The sequence below is a fragment of the Candoia aspera genome, chromosome 4 (assembly GCF_035149785.1).
Source record: "Candoia aspera isolate rCanAsp1 chromosome 4, rCanAsp1.hap2, whole genome shotgun sequence".
Lineage (NCBI taxonomy): Eukaryota > Metazoa > Chordata > Lepidosauria > Squamata > Boidae > Candoia > Candoia aspera.
In genome coordinates this window covers 62,128,240-62,148,157 of record NC_086156.1, presented here as the reverse complement: position 1 = coordinate 62,148,157, position 19,918 = coordinate 62,128,240, and the positions used below count along the sequence as shown (strand labels likewise).

The 19,918-nt window shown below is 43.0% G+C and overlaps 1 protein-coding gene across 5 annotated transcripts in view; it reads left to right on the top strand.

Annotated features, from left to right (window-relative positions):
* The window catches only part of INVS (inversin), a 126,339-nt gene that overhangs the window by 80,885 nt on the left and 25,536 nt on the right, over window positions 1–19,918 (top strand). For all 5 annotated transcript variants that reach the window (XM_063304250.1, XM_063304247.1, XM_063304248.1 and 2 more), the window contains 3 exons: window positions 11,026–11,181; window positions 12,352–12,581; window positions 14,544–14,650. In XM_063304250.1, the coding sequence (XP_063160320.1) occupies window positions 11,026–11,181; window positions 12,352–12,581; window positions 14,544–14,650 (493 nt within the window). The remainder of the gene's footprint in view (window positions 1–11,025; window positions 11,182–12,351; window positions 12,582–14,543; window positions 14,651–19,918) is intronic.

The following is a 19,918-nucleotide window of genomic DNA, read 5'->3' as shown; positions in this document are numbered from 1 at the left end:
TTTAAGCAGGGGCTAGAACCAGAAATCCTTCGTTGGGTGCTAGGAAGAGACGATCCTAAGACACTATATGGGTGGATTCAGTTGGCGGGCAGCGCAGAAAATGCCCTGCAAACCTATGCCCATACCAAAGAACTTAGACAATCCCGACTTGCCAGAGGAGCGCGCACGACTGGACTTGCCAGCCCAAACCAAAAGCCTGGGAAGAGGAAAGGGAACGACGGTTCTCCAAAGGTCAATGCCTGAGATGTGGAAAAGAAGGACATCGAGCCACGTCGTGCCCCAGACGCCGTCCAGAAGAACGACAGACGAAACCTGCAGTGAAGTCGCCTGCTCTGCCGCGGAAACTGAAAGCTGCCGTCGCAGAACTGGACCCACCAGGACTACCCTTCGGAGAAGAGGAAGAAGAATTGCAATTTGAACAGCCGGCGGGAAAAGCCTACCACCTGCCCTGAAGGGCGCCCTAGGGCAGGTGGAAGAAACCGGGCGTAACCACGATTCGGTGAGTGGAAACTTCCCTACACTGACTGTAAAAATTAAACTGGGATCAAAAACCAAAACTGTGGAAGTTTGGGCCATGCTCGACTCAGGCTGCTCCCGTTCCCTTATGCACCCTGATGTTGTAGCGGCTCTGGAACTACCCACGTTTCCTTTGCCAAGACCTATGATCTTCACCCAATTGGATGGAACTACGGCGGGAGGGAAAGCAGTCACTCATTCCACGGGGCTAGTCGCCTTGCAGATGGGATCCCATCAGGAAAAACCGCCCTTCAGTGGCAGTTGTAGCTCCAGTGGGGGGTCCTCTGGTTATATTAGGTATGCCCTGGTTTGTACAACAAAACCCTTTTATCAACTGGCTACATAGAACTGTGACTTTTGCGGATGGATTTTACAAGGTACCCGAAAAGGATCTACTGGAAGACATGGAGGGTGGAGGGGTAGCGTATACTACTGTACAAACGCTTCAACCGCTTGAGGGACTGCCCAGTCAGTATCAGGATCTTGCTGAGGTATTTGGGGAAAAGGAAGCAGACCGCTTGCCACCCCACCGAAAAACGGACTGTGCCATTGAATTCTTACCAAATGTAAAGTTACCTCACCCAAAAATCTACCCCATGTCTCCCAAAGAGCTGGCCACGCTAAGGGAGTTCATTGACAAAAACCTGGCTAGAGGTTTCATTGAGCCTGCTAACTCCCCGGTAGGAGCCCCTGTTCTATTCAGGCCAAAAAAGGATGGGTCATTAAGGCTGTGTACCGATTTCCGCGGGCTCAATGCGGTCTCAATATTAAATAAATATCCTTTGCCCCTGATCAAAGATATGTTATCACATCTGGCCAGAGGCAAAATCTTCTCAAAACTGGATTTGAGAGAAGCCTATTTTCGTATTCATATAAGGGAAGGGGATGAGTGGAAAACAGCGTTTAACTGTCCTCTCGGGGCTTTCCAATACAAAGTCTTACCCTTTGGTTTATTGGGAGCACCTGGGGTTTTTATGCAACTAATCAATGAGGTCTTGCATGACCACCTATTTAAGGGGTACTGGTATATTTGGATGATGTATTGATTTATACTGAAACCATGTCAGAACATATCCACTTGGTGCGTCAGGTGCTGGCTAAATTGAAAAAAGCAGAGTTGTATGCTAAACTATCAAAATGTGCCTTCCATCAGTCACAAATTGATTATCTAGGGTATCGAATTTCCGCTAAGGGCATTGAAATGGACCCTGCAAAAGTGGTAGCCATTGTGGCATGGGAGCCTCCCCGTACCAGGAGACAATTACAAAGTTTCCTCGGATTCGCCAATTTTTATCGGGCATTTGCCCAAAATTTTGCTGAAATCGCCCTCCCCCTTACTGAACTATTAAAAACCAAAGGACAGGGGGATACGCGACGTTCAAAGAACCCAGGAGCGCTCCTTAAATGGACTCCGACCTGTCAACAGGCGTTCGAAGCGCTCAAACAAATCTTCACCACAGAGCCAATTTTACAGCATCCAGACCCCTCTAAACCATTCGTTGTGCAAGTGGATGCTTCTGATTTTTCCATTGGAGCACTCTTGCTACAATCTGACCACTCTGGCGCCTTAAAACCCTGTGCTTACCTCTCCCGCAAATTCACCGAAACAGAGAGGAGATGGCATGTTTGGGAAAAAGAGGCTTTTGCTGTAAAAACTGCTTTAGAAACGTGGCGACACTTATTAGAAGGGACTTCCAACCCTTTTGAAGTCTGGACTGACCACAAAAACCTGGAAGCTCTAAGCACCAGTCGCAAACTTAGCCCCAAACAGCTTCGCTGGGCTGAGTTTTTCAGCCGCTTTGACTTCACCCTTAAATTCATACCAGGCAAGAAAAACTTTTTAGCTGATGCGCTCTCCCGCCGACCCCAAGATGCTGGCCCAGGGCCAACGGTCCAAGGCACCGTCTGGACCGAAAAACAATTGAGTTTAGCAGCGGTGACGCGCAGTCAGACGCGAGCGCAGCAAACACAACCTCCAGCCGCTCCACCTCCCAGCCGCTCGCCAGGCTTGTCAATTCCCTCAGATTTGCAACAACGGTTGCTTCTCCACCTTAAAACAGATACTTGGTTACAAACTAATCGAAACACTCTAACTTTCACCGACGGTCTTGCCTGGCACAACGATCGTCTCTATGTACCCGATGCTTTGCGAAAAACGATCCTCCAGCGCTGCCACGATGACAAGCTGGCTGGACATTTTGGCTATTTAAAAACTCTTCACCTTGTTCGTCGGCAATTCTGGTGGCCAACATTGCTTAAAGACATTAAAACTTATGTCACATCGTGCCCTGTTTGTGCAGCAATAAAGCGAAAAACGGGCAAACCTCAGGGTCTCCTTCAACCTGTCGCCACCCCATCTGTCCCCTGGCAGGACATATCCATGGACTTTATCGTTGATCTACCCCCTAGTCAACGTAAAACAGTCATTTGGGTGGTCAAAGATTTTTTCTCGAAGCAAGCCCATTTCATCCCATGCGCTTCTATCCCCACCGCACAACAGCTGGCACGCCTCTTCCTCGTCCATGTGTACCGCCTCCACGGTATCCCCGCCCGTTTGGTGAGTGACAGGGGCACACAATTTACGTCACAGTTCTGGCGTGCATTTTTGAAACTTCTAGGCACCAAACAAGCCCTATCCACCGCGTGGCATCCAGAGACGGACGGCTCTACAGAGGCGGTTAACTCTACACTGGAACAATATCTCCGAGCTTTTGTTAATTACCAGCAAGACAACTGGGTCGACTTACTCCCTTTTGCAGAAGTCGCCTATAACAATGCTGTTCATCAAAGCACTGGTCAAGTTCCTTTTAAAACGGTTTTCGGCCGTGATTTCGTTCCTATTCCTGACCTTCCTCATCCACAACCTCTGCCAGCTTCCCTCACTGACTGGGCCGACTCTCTCAAACACTCATGGCTTAACATTCAACAAGCTCTCCTCCATGCCCAGACTACTTACAAACGCCATGCCGATGCCAAGCGCTCACCTGAACCATCGTTTACTGTCGGAGATAAAGTCTACTTATCAACCAAATTTCTCAAGTCCCCACAACCTTCTAAAAAACTTGGCCCTAAGTTCGTGGGTCCTTTTCCAATTGTGGCACAAATTAACCCTGTTACTTTTAAACTTGCTTTGCCTCACAACCTCAAACGTTTACATCCTGTTTTCCATTGTAGTTTACTCAAGCCCTACCTGCCGTCGGACCGCTGGCATCCTCAACCCGTTCCACCACCTCCTCTCATGATTGATAACCAGCAACACTTCGAGGTGACATCTATCCTAGACTCTCGCCGCCAGCGCTCCGCTTTGCAGTACCTCGTTCGTTGGAAACATTTCCCTCATCCTGAATGGGTTGCTGCTCCTGACGTACTCTCACCTCGCCTAGTAGCCCAATTTCACTCTCCCTATCCTGACAAACCTGCTCCATAGCGTTCTTTTGGAGAGGGGGCGATATGTCATGTTACCCATTTCAGTGTTCTGTTAACATTGTAACGTTTCACATGTCATCTTCTGTTCCGTGTTACTTCGCCCATGCAGGCTTTTTCCATTCCTCCGCCCTCCGTTGTTTTGAGGGTTTGGAATGTATGTTTGGGTTTGCGCTCCTGCTCAAGGTTACTTTCCCAGGCGCGTCTAACGGTTCCTAGCACCTGGGAGGGGGTATGCACTGACAAGGGATGGGGGCGGAACTTGCTCACAGGCAATGCTTTTAAGTTTGTATTTGGCGCGCTTTTGCTCATTCTCAGCTTTCTCTGTATTTGCATACTATTCCTTTAATAAATCAGTTATCTTTAAGCCCGAGCTTGTGAGACTGAGTATTTGGGATTAGGCAACCATTACAGGTAAACCACTTCAGCATAAATTCCCCTTCTATTCTATTCTTAATCTAATATTTACCTAACAGTTCGTGTTTCTGGTTTGTCATATATTTATGAGCTGTTCAGCTGAGATGTCTTGATGAGCAATGTACATTTTCATCAATGTACATTTTCTTAAAGTATAATTATGTAGGTAAAACTCATACTCCTGATGTCTGGAATATTTGTACCCTGTCTTCTTTAACAACTTCTTCTCACTTTCCAGAGAACAGCTTATCTAAGAATCACACCAAGAATTTATGACTTTATCATCCCTCATTTAATATTCCTTCCTAGCAATGCATTTCACTGATACAATGTTACCAGATACCAGGATCAGAGTTATGATAAAGAATGTTGCTGCTTTCTGTCAAATTAACTTGCCAACTTTTTCTTTCCTGAATCCCTTTTGTTTCATTAACATACACCATACATACTCATCATGCTAGTCCCTTTGAGGGATAAGCAGCATTATACAAAATGCAAAAAAGAAATACTAACAGTAAATGAAAGAATTAAAGTCAGTAGATAAAAGAAAACTCAATAAATCTAATTTATACCAACACCATTCACAATTCCTATCTATCCTGGCAAATCATTCTTGCCTCCTGAAAGAACTGAAGCTGGCAAGGTGGGAAGCTAAGAGTCTCAGGCCATAGAAGACCATTATACAGACAAAGGGTAGGTGCTTTCCATTTCCCAGGCTAGGAAAAAAACTGAAAAGACCTACCAGAAAAGGATAGGAATTTAGAACATGAAGCTGAAATGTCTGTCTGTCTGTCTGTCTCATCTATCTATCTATCTCCGTATCTGTGTGTGTGTGTAAAAAAATTCCTTCTCACCCCTATGGGTGGTATGTATCTTCCTCAATCTTGGGTCCTCTACCAGAGGCCTGGGAGTTTGAGGCTTTGCATAGCTGTTTCTAGCACTACACTCTTCTGGACAGAGAGCTCTGATGTTGTTCCTGGGATCAGTCCAGGAGTCACAATTCCGAGTGCTCCTACCACCACTGGGACCATTTTGGCCTTTACTTTCCACATCCTCCTAGTTCCTGCTTCAGGCCCTGGTACTCCTCCAGCTTCTCATACTCCTTCTTCTTGATGTTGCTGTCACTTGGCACTGCTGCATATATCACCACTGCTGACTTCTGATCCTTATCTACCACCACAGTGTCTGGTTGATTGGCCACTACTTGCCTGTCCATCTGGACCTGGAAGCCCCACAGGATCTTAGCCCTGCTGTTCTCCACAACCTTCTGTGGAATCTCTCATCTGACCTGGAGGGTCTAGCCCATACACTGTGCAGATGTTCCTGTACACAATGCACTTGCTGTGCTGTTCAGTGTATGCTGTTCCTGACTGCATCTTACACCCTGCCACTATGTGTTGGACTGTCTCTGAGGCCTTTCTGCACAGTCTGTACCTCGGGTCCTGCCTAGTATCGTGAATCCACCCCTGCTTCTATGGATCTGGTGCCAAGTGCCTGTTCTTGTGCTGCTATGATCAGTGCTTCAGTGCTGTCTTTTAGTGCAGCCCTTTCCAGCCACTGGTAGGATTTCCCAATGTCAGCCACCTCAACTATCTGTTGATGGTACATCCCATGCAGGGTCTCATCTTGCCATGGCACTTCCTCTGCATGATCTTCCTTCCATGTCTGCTGCTGCTGCAGGCATTCTCTCAACAGCTCATCTTTAGGTGCCATCTTACTGATGTACTCCTGGATGCTCTGTGTCTCATCCAGGACAGTGGCTTTGACATTCGCCAGACCCCATCCGCCCTCTTTCTGGCTGGTGTACAGTCTCTGGGTGTTGGACTTGGGGTGGAAACCTCTGTACGTTGTGAGGAGCTTCCATGTCTTCACATCAGGAGCCTCCATGTCCTCCTTTGGCCAGCTCACTATACTGGCAGGGTATCTGATAAATGGCAGGGTGTACGTGTTGATGACCTTGATCTTGTTTTTCCCATTGAGCTGTGCTGTCTGTCTGTCTGTCTGTTTGTCTGTCTGTCTGTCTATCCATCCATCTCCATCCGTGTGTGTGTTTGTGTATCCCCGTGGATATACTGTATATCCATATATATGGGTGGTTGGATTCCTGTATTCTCTAGCAGTTGATCTTCTCCATAAATATGACTTCAAGTCTATAATAAAGTTTTATCTAACCATGCTCAGTTCTCAGAGGTTTTACTTTCAGCTAGTTATTGGCATTACTGGCATTGGTTATTAGTTTTTTTTGGGGGGGGGGTGTCAAGTATCTGAAAAGTCTTGAATCAAGCTGTGCTCGTATTAAAACTGACACATCCACTATATCATGCTTCAATAAATGTAAAGAATAAATTTTTCATCTCTCCCTTTTTTGTGGATCTCATCAATTCCATCTAAACACAACTTTCGCAGTCTTCTTCCCTCTCAATTATCTCTTCTTTCCTTTTCATTTTGTAATTTAATACTCATTCTTTCTAAGTGGCCAAACCATCCCAGTCCACTGATCTCTCACTTTTGTATTCAGTCCACATAATTCATCACCCATTTGTTCTGGACCCTTTCTCTTTTTTCAACACATAGAATTCTTCAGCTTTTTTGTTTCTCCTGAGATACCCAATTCTGAATACCATATAACAAAGTGGGCGGTAGCATGTTATCATACACAGCCATTTTCTCTTCTTTTGACATTCCTTCCTTCCTCAGGTTACTGCTACAGAGGTAAAGGTAATATTCAATTCTTCCCGCTTCATTTACTCAAGGAAGGAAAAGGGGGGGAGGGACAAGTAACTTGATTATTTCCTATCTCTTTAGTTTGCATCTTCAAATCAGTTGCTCAAATCTGATAATTTCATGTCATAATAATATAATAAAATGAACAGTTTTGTTTTATTTAGTTCAATTGCTTAGTCACAAAAGGAGGAAAAAGTATCTTACACTTCGGATTCTGTCAATCCATAGAGGAGTCCCCCCCACCCCCCAGTTCATTTAAAAATAGAAGTTATTGGCTTGCTAGAATGTTCCTGCAAGTTGTTCTCAACTACTGGCAACTTCATAAACACATCCATGTCATTTTGTGGGCAAAATTAGGGAAGCTACTTTCTCCTGTGATTTTTTTTTTCAACTTCCCACTCTGTCTACAATCTTGGGATTTCCTGGTGGTCACCATTACAAGTATTGACCAGATTACGCTGACCATATTTCCTTGAGACAAAAACGGGACATTGGAATGGCAAAACGGGATGGGGTTAAACTTATGTAATATTCCATATTCATGAAAAAGTAAGACGATAAAAAAAGTTTTAAAGAGTTTTTAAGATCCATTTGCTGGTCCTTAAACAGATTACTGTTTATATAAAAAGATTTTTGTTTTCACGAAAAAGTTTTATTACATGAACATATTGAGCTAACAATTATTCTTCAGTGACAGAACTCAAACAAAAATTTAGGTAGACATAGAGGGAGACTGTATTTCACCATGATTGTACCATGAATATTTCTCTGATGAAGTAATCTTACACACAGCAAATTTCGGTCTTTCAATACCTTATCATAAAACTTCTCACACTCCATGACACAATTTTGTTTTACAAGTAACATAGCCCTCATTGTCTCAACACTTCATCTAGATTTCTCCTTTGACCACATACTCCTGACAGGTGCTGTACTTCCTGGAAGACAAAGAATAAACTCTACAATATTACAAAAGTCTTGAAAGTCTAGGCATTTTTCGCTCATTTCAGAAAAAATGTTTACCCATCTGTCAGATACAAAAATGTTTTCCGTATTCCATGTATCCAACTGCCTCACAATTGTAGATTTTATGAGGGTCCAGTGATCGAATACACGAGTTTCTTCTGTTTCTGTGCATGTGATGAGTTCCTTGTTCAGGCTGTCCTGTATTTCTTTCCATTCAGGTGTCTTCCTTAGTAGCACCCACTTGAACGTCTCAGTGTTTCCTATACTGCACTTCCACTTGTTGATATATTCTAAGCTGGTTTCATAGAAATTCTCGACTACCTCAAGAAACTTAGCCTCATTAATTTCTCCTGAATTTACTAACATTTTCAGTTGTTTTTTGACATCAGTAGTTACAAACACTTCACTTTTTCTGGATTCTAAATTGTTTACAAGATTTTCAATTTTTACAGCTACTTCTGTAGCTGAAATATTATCTTTTTCAATCAAACTAATGTACATTTGGAACATAGGCACTTGATCTCTTGTAAATGACAACCACAATTTCAAACAGGAGTCTTCAAACCATTTTCACAACATAACAGGGCATTTTTCTTGAGAAAGAAAATAAGAAGTAAGCCCATCAACCATGCTTAAAATTCTGTCAATTGATGGACCCAAGGACAAAAATCTTGTATTTCCATGCTCTAACAATTTAGCGTAATTGTTTCCTGCAAAGTCACAAAAGTTTTTCAGTTCTTCAACTCTGTGTACACATGGAAGTGTTTGTATACTTTCACTGCAAAACATTCAATATCAATTGGTAAACAGTCGACAGCACACTGGAGACAATTACATATAATGTGTGCCCCACAACCAATACCGATAATTGGCCTCTTCAGTTCAGTTTCAAGTTTTCGCTGCACATTATTTTTGCCAAGTCTTTTGCAACCACCAAAATTGGTGTTCATGTTATCTGCACACAAAGCAACCATTTTGTTTTGTAAAGCAAATTTGTCAATTACTTCCTTCAACATAGAACACTGTAGATTGGATGTTTCACCAGGTAAGGAAACAAAGTCTATAATTTTGCCTTGAACACCACAATTTAGCAAAAAGTACCACACAACGATTGGAAGAAGTTTGATGTCTTTTTTGTTTGATGCATCTAAACTGACTGTAATGCTTTTTGTTTTATTCAAATCCTCTATTACTTTGCCCAATATGTATGGGGATAAAACGTTGGTAATTATTGCTTCTGATTTGGTACACGCTGAGGAAAATTTTGGTTCATAAATTTTCCTTATCAATGTCGCCAAGCAATCATTTGCGCGAAAACTTTGGCCGTGATGCACAGTATGATAAGCAAAAACAGCGTCACGCTGCAATTTTATCGCTTTCACTATCACCATCGTGTCTCATAAACGAACTGATGTTTTTAACTGAAGCCAGAGTCTTTTCAGCATCCTTATGTTTCTGGCTACGTAGATGTTGGTTGATGTCACTTCTACCTCCATGAGCAATGGAAAAATGTATATTACAATGTTGGCATACCACTTTTGCTCCATCACTGCACAGTTTGTCCAGTTTAATAAATTTAAATTCCTTCTGGAGATCGTCATTAAAACTGCAGGTTTGCCTCTTTGTCTTTGGCATTGCAAGGGTAGACTTCAAGCTATAAAAAAAAATGCGTCCAGTTCACTCAAGGTACATGGCAAGGCTTGAATCCAGTCCACGCTAAGTACAAGGCAGGCACTAGGACCGGCACGGAAGCTAGCAGGTTCAGGCACAGAGCTCCAGCCCAGTAGCCGTTGGAGGCAGCGGCAGTGATCGGAGGAGGCGCAGGAAGGCAGGCTTGTCTGGTGGTCCAGCTGTGCAAGGCTGGGAAGGTCTTCCTGGTTCTGGATTCGACTGGAGTCAAGAGGCGAGGTCTGGAAGTTGAGCCTGAAGAACGGTTGTCCCCGATAACCCGTTCTTCTTCTTTCCGTCCTTTTATTCTTCTTTCTTCATGCTGTCTGGAGATAGCAGCCAATGGGCTTGCTTTCTTTTTGGTGCTCTTCCCAACTGTCAAGCTGAGCTTTGTTGCAACTGTTCCACCGTTGCTTCAGAGCTTAGCACTTTTCCCACCGTTGCTGCAAAGCTCAGACTGCATTCTAACAATAACGGCTCCAACGTTTTTTAAAAAACAGGACAAAATCGACATATATATTAAAACGACGGGACGGTTGGGCAATGTTAAAAAAAACGGGACTGTCCCATTCAGAACGGTAGGTATGGTCAGCCTAGACCAGATCCAATCCTGTTTAGCATTTGCAAGATGAGCCAGGTTTGGATAGGTGCTGCCACCTGCTGGAAGAATAGAATGCCTGTTTTATGTATGTATGTATGTATTCATTTATTTATTGAATTTTATCACTGCCCATCTCCCCCCCAGAGGAGGGACTCTGGGTGGTTTACAACAAAAACAAGGTTTAAAATTTAATGCCATTATAAATACAATAAATATGAATATAAATAAACAATAAAAATATAAAATGTGATAAAATCCAGATAAAATTCATTTCCAAATCACCACTATCCCTTTTAGTTAGTTGCATACTTAGTAACTGAAGCTGGGTTTTTTAAACTACTCATTACCTTTTCTTATCTTTATTTTAATGTTTGTTGGATATGTGATTTGAATTTATTTTCATTATTCTTTAACAAGCTGATTTCAATGATAGTGTCAGATTTTCTTTGATCTTCTGGATTTATATCACAGATCCTACATACATGTGTTCAGTTTATATAAACTTAATATACATGGGTGTAAATGATAAGATGTAACTGAATGAAGCCAACTTGGGACAAATGACAGAATAAGTAAATGGAAAGAGCGATGTCCAGCGCACCTGCAGGTAAATGCCAATCCTTCATCTTAGTGTCTGGTTTAGGTTTTGCTATATTCACTGATTTAATTAAACACCATTTAATAACTTCATTCTCTCTGACATCTTTCAGCATTACACGCTGCTGCCCTTTCTGGCCATGTCAGCACTGTGCAATTGCTTTTAAAACATCACGCCCAGATAGATTCTGCTGACGTAATGAAACATACTCCTCTTTTCCGTGCTTGTGAGATGGGACATAAAGAGGTGATACAGACTCTCATTAAAGGTCAGCTGCCTGAATTTCTTTATAAACACATGGCTATCTTTAGCTTTTGAATTGAACAAACAGTAATGACAGACAATATTGTGAAAGATTTGCTCTGACTGATAATGGCAAAACAACATTTTCAACCAATCTTTTTCTAAAATATTTCAGATATATTTAAAGGGTTTTTGAAGAAAGTTTAAGCATGGCCTAGGGGTTAGTAACTTACCTTTGTGGAAGAAAATAGACCAATGCTGATAGGTATTCTCAGACATAGGAGCAAATTCTGATTTTCAGTATTATAAACATTCTATATTATTTGTATTAGTATCTATATTATAAATTGAAATCTAATCATTTGGAACATGGATGGAATGTTTAGACTGGCAAATTTTTAGTTGACTGGTTTTGAAACCTACGTCATCTATGCTTACTAACTATTTAGTTTCAATTTTCATGATCCCAAGCAGTTTTGGGGAAACTCTTTATTATGTGACCTCTCTGTATCTCTTAGAATTTACTCAGGCTAAGAAAATAATCAGAGAAAAGCACATTAAAGATAGAAATGAGACTAGTCTGATCATAGATCCCAACAGAGAATGAATGGAACATCCTAGATGACCAGCGGCTACTTAAATTACATCACTTACTTTGCCATTTCAACAAAGATTCTTCTTCACAGCCAGGTTTAACATCAGCAGTTCTATAAGGGAAGTGTAATAAAGCCCCTATAGTTCATTTCTGATTTCTGATCTCTGATTGTAATACAATTGTATCTTCATTATCAACCTATTTCTCAAACTGCAGATGGTTAATTCACTGGGTTGGAAGGAGAAGCAGTAAAGGAAAAATAAATGTAAAAATATGTATCACATCAGAACATGGCAACTCTGTGATCAGGATGCCAATTTTTATATGGGAAGAGGGGGATAAATTTGATTGCAAATGTTGTATCTGCCTTCTGTGTGCATGCACAAAATTCTTCCATTGTGATTGTCAGTAAGTAGCTTCACTGACACAAAAACATGCCTCAAAACTACCAAACCAAGCCTTTGAAAGTGAGACCTTGACATTTTGAGAAAGGGAGTTGGAAGGACGCTATGCATAGCACCAGTATGCACCCTTTTTGTTTGTTAATAAACAACTGAGGCAGACTGCATAGGTTAACTGAAACATATATTATTATTGCAGGAGGAGCAAGAGTTGATTTAGTTGACCAAGACGGCCACTCTCCCTTGCATTGGGCAGCTCTAGGAGGAAACCCTGATGTTTGCCAGATATTGATAGAGAATAAAATCAATCCTAATGTACAGGATTATGCAGGTAGAACTCCATTGCAGTGTGCTGCTTATGGAGGCTACATTAATTGTATGGTGGTGCTATTGGAAAATAATGCAGATCCAAATATTCAAGACAAAGAGGTATGTGTTGTTTTACTATATTATTTATTATAATAGTTCAGGCACACATTCTGTGCTGTTGGAGTACTTTGCTTGGATATCAAGCTAATCCAAGCTTTAGCACAAAAATCCACTATACATTCATAGTGTAAAAACTGGGTGTCATTTATACCTATCATGCTTGGGCAATTTACATTAGAAAACAATTTCCCATTCATTAAATGGAATACTTCTTGAATACTTCTTCCAAAGGAAATTGCACACATTGTGGGTCCAGTCCAAATAAGAACTCTGGCAAGGAGTGGTAGGGGGTTTAACACTATGCATTTCACTGTTAGTCCCATACAAATCAGTGCAAATATTTGCACTTTACATGGGGTTAAAAAAAACCCAAATTGGAGCAAATAGGTTTCTTTCCTAATGTAAATTGCACATATATCTCCCCTTTCTCATCTAGATCACGATGTTAAAAGGGAGAAAAGGTTAAAATCCTCCTCCTTCTGCCCTTACACATACACCATATACCTGATCCAAATGAGGCCCCACACATTTACCACTCGCTGTTTTCTGTATTAGCTGTTTTCTGTATTAGCTGTATTAGATTTGATTTCTCTTCAATTCTTCTTTATCCCATTGCACAGGTTTCTTCAAGGCTTTAACAAGCCTCTTTCATAGATCCAATGAGAAAACATTTTCCAGATCATTCTCTTGGTTCATAATTTGTATTTCCCTTTTAATTTTTAAAACTTCAGCCAGTTTCTTTTATATATCCAGCAGTGTGTCCTTTTCCAAATCATTCTCTTGACCTGTCATTTGTAGTTCCACTTTCGGTACTTCCTCTGTCTTGTCAGATAAAATTTGTTCCACATCTGCTATTCCTTCATTAACATCTTTCAGACATAATCTATCCATAGAAACAAACATCATCACTGACAGTGTTGATACTGTAGTTACTGATTTCTGGCTCCATTCTTCAAAGATGTCCTTTAATATTTCTGATGTTATAACATTTTGTTACATTTTGTAAGTCCCAGTATTAACTAACATCAAGAACAAGCTTGTATTTTTTTTTCTTCTGCTTAGAATCTCTAGTCCCCTCTAGTTTCTAAAATCATCACTTATCTCTTACAATAGCCAGGTTAGCCAAAATAAGTCTGTTTCCCACGAGAAACTGTTTATTTTTTATAATTAATTCCAAAATCTTATAGTAAAAGTCAATATTCCAAATTCACCTGGGCCTTAACCCATTTATAACTTTCTTAGATCAAAATCTTATTTAGGTTTTTGCTATTTATTTCAAATTCTTTAAGTTCTTAAGCTTATAATTATTTTTTTTCCGTGTTCAGAGTTGAAAATAAACTCACCCGATGAAGACTTTTCAAACTTGTCATTCTGAAGGTCTCTAATAGCTTTAAGATGGTTAATAGGCAATTTCTGCAAGTTATTAGAAAGTGAGGTTTGCAAACTTAATGTCGTTTAAAAGGCTCTGCCGCGGTTGCGAGCAAGATGGCTGGTCCCTTCAGTCTCCTCACGAGGAGCAGCCATCTGGAGCATATGTGGGTGATCTCCCGTCCTCTCCTTATCTGGAAAGGTTCCAAGGAACCAGTTCCTTGGTCTTTGCTGTGGTCACAGAGCCGTCTTCAGTTCACCATACCTCCCCCAGAAGTTCCAGATCTGGGCAGAACATTACGAGACACAAGATGGTTGAGACTAACAAAATTTAAACTGTAGATATTTTTTCCTGTTTTTCCTAGAATTCCCCTTACTTTCTCCATTTAGAAGAAATTATAACAATTTTTCTTAAAATAGCATTCATAATTCATTAATATGATTTGTTTTTACTTTATTCTTTTCTATATCTGTGTATGTATTCAAAATAGTGTAAAGAATATGGATTGTATATAGTCTGATAATTTTTATGTTTGAACTGGAATTTGGCGATTTCAATCATTTTCTTACATGTTTCTGCTCTACTGACTATAGGGAAGGACAGCATTACATTGGTTGTGTAACAATGGCTACCTTGATGCTATAAAGCTGTTGTTGGGGTTCGGTGCCTTTCCCAATCATATGGAGAATAATGAAGAAAGGTATTGTTTATTAAATAATATCTCTGTTGTCTTTCAGGAACTTCTTCTGATCAGATTGTTAGATCTATTCTTGTAATGGTTGCCTTATTCTGACATCCTCAGTCTCACAAGCAGGTTCTTAATGAAAACTGATTTATTGAAAGAATAGTGTGCAAATACAAAGAAAGCTGAGAATGACCAAAAGCGCGCCAAATACAAACTAAAAACCCTTGCTTCAAACCCTATCCCGCCCCTCGCCCCACCATAGCAACCACCCCCTCCCAGGTGTTGGTAACCGTTACACATCGGCCTGGGAAAGTAACCTTGAACACATGCAATAACCCAAACATACATTCCTCAGTAACAGTAAGGAGATTACAGCCCGGCACGGCTGAAATTCTCCTCCCAGCAAATGACAGACACGGATCAGGAAATTGACATGCGAAACGTTACGATGTATCCAGACCATTGGAACGATGAACATGACAATTCTGCTGCAAAAGTCGTAGAAAGATAAATCGGAAAGTCACTAGCTCGGACTTTACCTCTACCATGAACAAACTATCCTTTTTGCAACTTATATGCCCTCCCAATACTGTATGCTGGATATGTATAATAACATGCTAAAGCTGCTTTAACAGCAGGTAATGTGAAATGCTTTGAACCCAAAAAAACTCTATGCTACTTATATGATGCCAGCTGGGGATTCTAGGACTTGTAGTCCAAAACATCTGGAAGTATTCAGGTTGGAGAAGGCTGCACTATACAAATCTTAGTAATGTTAATATTAGGATTACAATGTCTGATTAATCAGTGTTTAAAAACTGGGGTGGTCAATTTTTAACTGTTTATTATTTTTAACTTAATTACTTTTGAAACTAGTAGCAAGAGCAGTCTTAGAGATACTCATTTCTTTGCAAGGAGAAGGTACATTCTGAGATGGTACAGTACATTCTCCAAAGCATATATGCATAATTTTAAGAAGAGACTATGATTTTACAATAGTTTTCTCATATGCTAACTTGTGCAAATTAACTAATGCATTGATTAAATCTCATAATTAATAAACTATTGGGGGACATCATGGTGGGTCTTTGTGTGTGACATGGCCTCCCCAGTTTTATTATCAGCCCTTGCCCCTGCAGAGAATATATTAAGAACACCTCTCCCAGCCACCAAAACACTTCCTATCTTTGCCAGAGAGCTGGAGGCCTAGCAAAAGGGAGATGCTTTTCTGTTCTGCCAATTCTCTTTTTCAAATATACAAAACATGCTTCCTCCAGTCCTGTCTTTTCTCAGTCAGATCAATAACCTTTATTATTTCATGGGTATTGTAACTCCTACTTGAACATTAAAAAGGGCTGTAAACACTAGGTCAGTGATTATCAAAGTGTTGTCTGCTGCAGCTTCTCCACATTCAATACTTAGACCCCACTTGCAGCCTCAGCCCCACCTGCCCCACCACCACCACACTGAGGGGTTTGGCCAGAGCCACTACCTCCCCCCAACCTCAAGCGGTAAGTAAGTATTTAATTTTGGTCTACTTTATCCAAAATTTAATTTAGAAAGGCCCTTTAAAATGGAGGGGTGGCAAGGCGTACCCAAATGCAACTGTAATAATTTTATTTGCTGAAAAAATTAAAGTGGTCTTAAAAAAAATAAATATAGGGAGGGCATGCTTGTTTAATTGGGTGGCGGCCACATTTTCCTGATTTTCCACGACTGTAGAAAACTCTGTCCTTGTTACTATTCAGTTATTCATTTTAATATTCATTAACCATTACTCGGCCTGCAGAGTTGTTGTTTTTTTTAGTTTATTCAATCATGTCTGATTCTTGGAGACTCCCTGTACAAGTTCCTGCAGTTTTCTTGGCAAGGTTTTTCACAAGTAGTTTGCCATTGCCTTATTCCTAGGGATGAGAGAAAGTGACTGGCCCAAGGTTACCCAGCTGGCTTTGTGCCTAAGGCGGGACTCTAAGGCCTTAACCACTACACCAAACTGGCTCACCAGAGGTGTTAACAACACCTAATTTCATATCCTGTCTTTAAGTAGGGTCTGATATTATTCTTCATTTTGGGTTTTTATGGGCTTTTTTTGTTGACTAAAATTTTGTCCTATATAATGCTTTGTATTTTGCTGGTGGTTGAATTTCTGCCATGGTACACTGGGGTTCCCTATTATAAAATTAATATTAAGTCCCCAAGCTGGCCTTTATTTTTGAGCAATCAATTATATTAGGTAAAGTTAATTATGAGAAACATAAAAATATACTAGTATATACCTGCGCTCAGACCCAGGCCCTGGTCAGCAGATCCATAGGGGCCCTGGTTTCCGGCTGCTGCTTCTTAATGCCAGGTCAGTTAATAACAAGGCCCCTTTCATATGTGACTTGATCGCTGAGGAGGGGGCAGACCTGGCATGTATTACCGAGACCTGGCTGGGTGCGGAAGTGGGGGTACCCCTTTCGGAAATGTGCCCAGCTGGGTTTACGGTATGGCACCAGCCGAGATCCCAGGGCACGGGAGGAAGGGTGGCTGTTGTCATCCAAGAGTCTCTTGTGGCCTTCAGGGGCCCTGCTCCACAAGTGGCTGGTTGTGAGACCCTGTTCTTCAAGTTGGGTTCTCGAGAACAGTTGGGAGTGTTGCTGCTGTACCAACCTCCCTGCTGCATGGCAACCTCCCTGCCTGAGCTGCTGGAGGCCGTCTCGGGGCTGGCGGTGGAGTTCCCCAGGCTTATGGTTCTGGGGGACTTCAATCTGCCATCCCTGGGGCATGCCTCAGAGGCAGCTCGGGAGTTCATGGCTACCATGGCAGCCATGGGCCTGTCCCAGATAATTCGGGACCGGACTCGAGACAGTGGTCACACCCCAGACTTGGTTTTCTTGTCAGAGCAGTGGCAATGTGATCTGAGGGGAGAGATAGATCTGTCCCCATTGTCATGGTCAGACCATACCCTGGTGGCCCTGAGATTCTCTTATGCCACCCCCCTCCACAGGGAGGCAGGATCCATTCGATTGGTCCGCCCCCGGCGACTGATGGACCCGGTAGGGTTTCAGAGGGAACTGGGGGTTATACCCAGTGATCTGCTGCACGGTCCAGCGGAGGCCCTAGCTGCAGCCTGGAATAGGGAGGCAGCCGGGGACTTGGACAGGATTGCGCCTGTGCGGCCTCTCTTGCCTCATCGAACCCGGCACTCCCCATAGTTTACAGAGGAGCTGAGGGTGCTGAAGAGGGTTAAGAGAGGCCTAGAGCGCCGCTGGAGGAAGTCGACTGAATTTGACCGAACACAGGTAAAAGCCGCCATTAAGGCCTACCTTGTGGCGATAAAAGCGGCGAAACGTCAATATTTCTCCACTCTTATTGCGTCTGCAGAATGCCGCCCGACGGCCTTGTTTAAGATCACTCAATCCCTTTTGGGGAAGGTGGGTTTAGCGACCCACCTACAGGGCCGTGCAGAGGAATTTGCTGAGCATCTGCAGGACAAAATCGCTCGGATCCACTCCAAGTTGGTCTGGAGAGATACCAGGGGAACAGTTATCTGGGAGCAGTTTGATCCTGTTGGACCTGAGGAAGTGGACAGGATCCTACAGACAGTAAATGCCACCACATGCCATCTAGACCTGTGTCCCTCCTGGCTAGTAAAAGCAGGCTGGGAGGTCACATGTGGTTGGGTCCATGCGATGGTTAATACATCCTTGGGAGAGGGGGTGTTTCCGGCGACCTTTAAAGAGGCGTTGGTACATCCCCTCCTCAAGAAGCCATCGCTGGACCCTACTGTTCTGGACAATTTTCGTCCAGTTTCCCACCTCCCCTTTTTGGGGAAGGTGGTTGAGAAAGTGGTGGCTTTGCAGCTCCAGAGGGTCCTGGAGGAAACGGATTATCTAGACCCCTTTCAGTCAGGTTTCAGGTCTGGTTATGGGATGGAAACGGCATTGGTTGCACTTATGGATGATCTCTGGTGGGAGCGGGATGGAGGCAGTGCATCCATCCTTGCTCTCCTTGATCTCTCAGCGGCTTTCGATACCATCAACCATGGTATCCTTTTGGGTCGGCTTAAGGAGTTGGGGGTGGGCAGCATAGTCTTACGCTGGTTCACCTCCTTCCTCCAGTCGGTGTTGATAGGGGAGGAGAGATCGGCCCCACAGCCCCGTCTTTGTGGGGTGCCACAGGGATCAGTACTCTCCCCTCTCCTTTTTAACATCTACATGAAACCACTGGGTGAGATCATCCGTCACCATGGGATGAGGTATCATCAGTATGCTGATGATACGCAATTGTATATCTCCATCCTGGGTGAAGTAAGTGATGCCGTGACTACCCTCTCCGAGTGTCTGGGGACTGTGGGGGCCTGGATGGGGAACAACAGGCTTCAACTGAACCCTGGTAAGACTGAGTGGCTGTAGGTTAATGGTTCTTCTGTATCCGGGACATTAACATCTCTGGTTCTGGATCAGGTTGCACTGCCCCAGACAGACCCGGTGCGTAACTTGGGGGTCCTCCTGGACTCACGGCTCCTGCTCGAAGAGCAGGTGGCAGCCGTGGCCAGGAGAGCCTTTGTGCAGCTACGTGCTGTGCACCAGTTACGCCCCTTCCTGGACCAGTCACTCATGTCCTTGTTATCTCTCAGATATACTATTGCAATGCGCAGTACATGGGGCTACCCTTGAAAAGTATCCGGAAGCTTCAGCTGGTCCAGAATGCAGCTGCGTGACCTGTTTTTGGTACCCCCAGAAGGGCACATGTAACACCACTGCTGCGCAAGCTGCATTGGGTACCAGTTTGCTCCTGGGTCCAATTCAAGGTGTTGGTTATTACCTTTAAAGCCCTACATGGCATGGGACCAGGTTACCTGAGGGACCGCCTCTTCCCCATTACATTAACCCGTCCCACCCGATCGTGCGGAGAGGGCATGCTATGGACCCCATCTGTAAAAGAATTTCATCTGGCAGGGTCCAGGAAGCGGGCCTTCTCCGCAATAGCTCCCGCCCTGTGGAACATGCTGCCCCTGGAGGTGAGATTGGCCCCATCGCTCCTGGCCTTTCGGTGGAGTCTGAAGACCTGGTTCTGCCGCCTCGCTTGGGGTGGAGAGGGGAATAGAGTTACATGGGGATGGTTGTTATAGACCACTCCTCCCACACTTGGACTGTTTTAGATCTTTCATCGCTTGGATTTTTATTCTTTATTTTTATTTCTATTTATAGTATTTTTATTGTATTTTATTATTCTGATGGTTTTAATCATTTGTTGTAAACCGCCCAGAGGCCTCCGATGGGAGGAGATGGGCAGGGA